Source organism: Acanthopagrus latus, chromosome 11, assembly GCF_904848185.1.
Source record: "Acanthopagrus latus isolate v.2019 chromosome 11, fAcaLat1.1, whole genome shotgun sequence".
In the NCBI taxonomy this organism is placed as follows: Eukaryota; Metazoa; Chordata; class Actinopteri; order Spariformes; family Sparidae; genus Acanthopagrus; species Acanthopagrus latus.
The window spans coordinates 237,501-242,500 of NC_051049.1; the positions used below are offsets into that span (position 1 = coordinate 237,501).

The 5,000-nt window shown below is 46.9% G+C and overlaps 1 protein-coding gene across 2 annotated transcripts in view; it reads right to left on the reverse strand.

Annotated features, from left to right (window-relative positions):
• Window positions 1-563: 563 nt before the first annotated feature.
• Window positions 564-5,000, reverse strand: part of LOC119028883 (mitotic spindle positioning) — a 7,282-nt gene continuing 2,845 nt past the window's right edge. For both annotated transcript variants that reach the window (XM_037115299.1, XM_037115300.1), the window contains exons 2-5: window positions 2,278-4,330; window positions 1,311-1,570; window positions 1,044-1,082; window positions 564-936 (exon numbers count right to left, since the gene is read on the reverse strand). In XM_037115299.1, coding sequence (XP_036971194.1) covers window positions 847-936; window positions 1,044-1,082; window positions 1,311-1,570; window positions 2,278-4,330 — 2,442 coding nt within the window. In that variant the 3' untranslated portion in view covers window positions 564-846. The remainder of the gene's footprint in view (window positions 937-1,043; window positions 1,083-1,310; window positions 1,571-2,277; window positions 4,331-5,000) is intronic.

A 5,000-nucleotide genomic window follows, 5' to 3' on the forward strand; every position in this document is an offset into this window, starting at 1 on the left:
CATGTGTTGTCGTCCTGCAGGACATCTGTTAAACTGATCAATTGGTGCTGAAAGATTAAAGTCTGTGAGACGTTCACAGTCAGATGGACTGTGGGAGATTTCCCTCTCAGCCTCACACCAAGAAAAACCCTCACTGTTAACTGAACCAGTTTTTACATTCAGGGTCCAGTAAAGAGCCCCAGCTCCAACCAGATGGCCTGAACTTCTGACTTGACAATGGTAAATGTTCAAATCAAGGCTCCGGGCCACTCAAGCGTCTGGCATCACAAACAGCTTGTTAACACCAAACTACCAGCTGGTTAACAAACAGGTGATGCTGCTGTCTGATCTGTGCACTGAAACAAGCTATTATTGCTATCCTTATTGTTGTTGTTATCATTATTTTCATTATTTTGTTATTGATATTATTATTATTGTTTTGTTGTTATTGTTGTTGTGATTGTTGTTGTTATCTAACTCATGCCATGTGCATTAGTTTATATTGAGTAATCTTTGTAAAGTTGGTCTGGTGTTCACTGTGAACTGGAGTGGTAGTTCTCTTTAATATGTCAACAGACATCTGATGTCAGTTTGAAAAATCACTTTATTCTTTTTTTCTGAAGCTTTAGTTTGAAATCATGAAAACAATCAGTATTTCCTGTTTCTGCTGTATCAGCTGATCAATACCTGCTGCTCCTCTTAATTTGTACATTAATCAGAATCTTGGCAAGTGATTGGACATAGAAGGGCTGTCATCTATGCTGACCAATCAGGAGTGGTCCAGTTTTAAAGCATTTTATTGTCAGCTGAAGGAGATGCCATGTTGTCCCTCCTCGTCCCCTCCAGGTCCTGGTCCTGGATCTGTCCTCACTTCTCCTCCTGGTTGGCAAACACTCCGGCCTCCCATCGCAGAGCGCGCTGGTTTTTGTGTCGAACGACACGAGTCGACTCAACGACCTGAAGCCACAATAGATGAAGAGACAGAGACAGAGAGACAGGCTGGTTAAGAAACTGGTGAACAGTCTGTCACAGACTGGTTAATGGTGAAGAAGTCAGGACGTTACCTCGTTGTTGACGTCGTCAACCAGCTGGATTCCTGCATACTGAAGAGAGAAACTTGTTCAAATTATTATCAGATCAGCATTCACATTTTACCATCACAGCCGATCTCTAGTCCACCATCACCTCCAGAACATGCCTGAAGAAGTTTCGTTAAATTGATTTATAATCAGTTGTTGTGAAACAGCTTAGTCCAACTTTATTCTGCCAAAACAAAACTTCTGCCAAACTTAAACTCTCAACATAAGAGACAGGAAGTGCAGTTGACTCACTGAGGTCTCCTCCAGCTTCAGCTGGGCTCGCCTCTCCTCAAAGTCCTGCAGCAGAGTCTCCGTCAGGCCTCTGAGAAGAGGCGGGGCTGGCCGGACTGCTGCCTCCAGAGATGAGGGCAAGGGAGGGGGGAGTGGGGAGGAGACGGGACAAGAGGAGGAGGGAGGAGGAGGTGAGGACACCCAGGGCTGAGCAGTGATTAAGGAGAGGGAGGGCTGACGGATGAAGGGACGAGGGGACGGAGAGGAAATGTTGCTCTTATCTGAAACAACACAAAATACATGACATCATCTGTGACATCATCTGTGACAGTGTGACATCAGCAGGTCTCAGGCACTGACCCCTGTCACTGTGATTAGTCAGTTTTCAGCTGTAGATGAGTGAGTGAGTTGTTCTGTCAGCTGGTTACTGATTGACACAAACTGAACTTTGTTCTTTGTCTCGTTAAGTTACTGATTGTCTGACGTGACAAACGTCCAGAGTTCATCAGCTCTCAGTTCGTTCCTGAGGATCACGTCTCAAATCACACACGTCTTGTTTCCCTCAGCTGCAGGTTGTTTCAGATCATCCTTCAAAACTCAACTGTAAAGTTGTTCACAGGTTAACACAGTCTGACTGGAGTGAAACCTGCTTGTTTTATGGCTTTCTGTGTTTTGAAACTTAGTCTGAGTTTGATGAAGTTGATTCTGAATCAGCCTCAGATGGACAAACAGTCTTCATGAAGTTCAGTCCCGTCATGACTCAGCCGATCAATAAAGTTTAGTAATGATCAATGAAGGTAGGCTTTGTTTATTACATCACATCTAAATGTAACTTCAAAATTGAAAAGGAATCCCTGCACTTTACCTGAAATATTTTCAGCACTTTCACACCACTTTATATTTTTCAACATTTGTTCTTCTACATGTCTTCATTTAAATACTGCAGCTTTCATCTGACCAGGTAACAACCACAATCAAGACCACGTACCTGTGTTTTCAGGTGGGTAGAACTGGCTGACAGCCATCTTGGTTGCCTGTTCCACCAGAGGAGCTGGAGAGAAGATCTGTCCATCAGTTTTCTCCCTGGACGCCCTTAGCTGCTTCAGCTCCTGCTCCCGTCTCAGGTCCTCCTTTATCTCCTTCTCTATGAAGTCCAGAGAGGAGTGTCCTCTAGACTGCAGGCTAGCGGACTCCCTGTTCTCCCTCCAGGACCAAGTTGTGGTCGAGGTCAAGTCACGAAGATGAGTCAGTTTAGGGGAGGAGGGAGAGGAGGAGTGTGAAGATGAAGAAGTCATTTGGTCTTTGAGGAAACCTCTCATATCCTGGACCTCCGAGTCCCTAGCAGAGAAGGAAGATGACCTCGTGTAGCTGAAAAATGAATCTGTCTCCTCAAGGTGTCGATGAGGACAGCACGGTGACGGGAAGACTTCAGCGTCTCCAGACTCAGACAGAGGTCTGTCTTCTACCCTCTTGCCCTTGTGTTGTTGATCAAACTCCTGAGTATCCAGACTGTATGGTCTTAGGACCCCTCCCTGCTGCTGAGGCTCCTCCTTCCTCTGGTTCTCCTTCTGGATCTCTCTCTGGATGATGAAGCTCACTCGGTTCCTCTCTTTGGTTCTGATCGGCGTCAGCGGTGACTGTAAACGTCTGGTTTTGATCTCGACCATCTCTCCTCTGCTGTTGCTATGCTTCAGCCCTCTAGTGCGTCTCAGGCTCTCCTCACGTTCCTGAACTAACCGGATCTCCCTCTCAATCGGGGTTTCATAGTTGCTGGTGGACTTGCTGCTCCTGGTCTCTTCAGTGTTGTCGTTAAACATCCCTTCATCACTGGTGTAGCCACCACCCACCTCCACACACAGCTCCTCCAGGCCTGAGTCCAGGTCATCGAACACACTGCTCTGCCGGCTGAAACTCTCCTCAGTCACCGTCACCTTCCTCTCTGGGCTGGTCTCATCTTCTTCTGCTGGTGTAGACAGTGTCATGTCTTCGCTCTCCTGGACGCTGTAGTATGTCTCCATCTGCTTTAATGAGGACGCATCAGGATCAGACTGCAGAGACGTGTTCAGCTCTGTTTTCAATGACCTCAGAGGGTTGAGGACAGCAGTCTGTTGGTCTTGCTCCATCTTCAGGAACTGCTGTCGGGCAGCGCTGAAGTTTATTTGCTCCTTGTCGATGTTGGCAGGTTCAGCAGTGAGAGGAGGTTCTGGTTTCGAGCACACAGGACTGGAGCTCACACTGAAACCTTCGATCAGTTGTTTTGTGGTTTTGCTCAGATCCAGGTTCTCAAGCACACTCAGCTCTTCTCTGAATGTTGGGTTCTTCTTCGGTGCTTGGCTGCGAATGATCTCCTTCCGGAGGTGGTTGGCCTCCTCCTCCTGAACCACTCTCACGCCATTGTTCACATCAACCTTGTACTGCGAGTCTCCGTTGCTCTCAGAGAACAGACTCTCTGGCTTCCTGTTGCTGGCGTAGGTCTGTAATTTGAATCCTTTCTCCTCCTTCAGGGTAGCCAGCTGAGTTTGCCGCTGCGGTGAGACCATCCAGGCTTCGTTCAGCTCGGCCTCGGGACTCATTGGATCCTCAACAAAGGAATAGAAGCCGCACTGAGATCCCGAGCTGCTGCTGGGACTGCTGGGGTTGCTGGGGCTGCTGGGAAGCCACTCGTCACTGGTGCTCCCTCTGTCCTGCGACATAGCAACGTGCCGGGACTGAACCACCACATCCCTAGACCATTCGCCCTGCTGCGAGGACACCACCACCGTGGACTGACTGCAAGCTACAGAGATGCTGTTGGAGCTGCAAAAGGAATTGTCTAGGCCATCGCTCTTGACCGGGCTATCAATGGTGCGCAGGTCTGACGGCTGTAGTAGGGGTGATAAAGGCTTCAGAACCCACCTTCTGGGGGTGCTCTCCATGTCTGCAGGGGTCGTTGATGGACCAGCAGAGGATGGAGGTTCGGATGGAGGAAGACGATGAACAGAGCTCGAAGTTTGAAAACTTTGAGGAGCCACAACAGCCTGAGAGTCGTCCACAGAGAGTCTCTGAAACAACAGAGACAACAGTTACTTTGGAGACAACATTACTGTAGCGACAACAGAGAGGATAGTTACTATTGGAGACGCCAGAGAGGATAGTTACTATGGAGACACCAGAGAACACTGGTTTGTTGCTACGGAAACAGCAGTGCCAAGTTGTGCTCTGCTGTGCTGCAGATTAATCAGTTCAGGGACGATATTAAAAACTACAACATGAGATGAATTCAGTTCTTGACTTGGATGCATTTTGGGAGCAGTCCTGCAAAGCATTGTGGGATTAAGGGTATGTCAGATCGAAGCTGGTCAAATTAAATTAAATGTTTCAGGGTGTAGAAACCAGCTGAACCTACAGCAGCAGACAGAACTGGTTCATTTAATCATGAGCTCTGAATCAGTTTGAAATATTTTATTAAGTTTCCTCTTTGGTTAATCTGAATCTGAACAGTAACTAAAGCTTTCAAATAAATGTAATGAAATTAGAAGTACAATATTTTCCTCTGAGATGTAGTACAGTATAAGCATGAAGCATAAAGTTTTATGATAATCAGAGTTCATGTTGATCAGGGAGATTTGGAATCTAATCACACAATCTAATCACACAACTGTGTGAGTCTGAATGAGGTCAAAGGTTAAAATCCAAGCTGAATTACTAGTTTGAATGATGACAGTGAAGTCA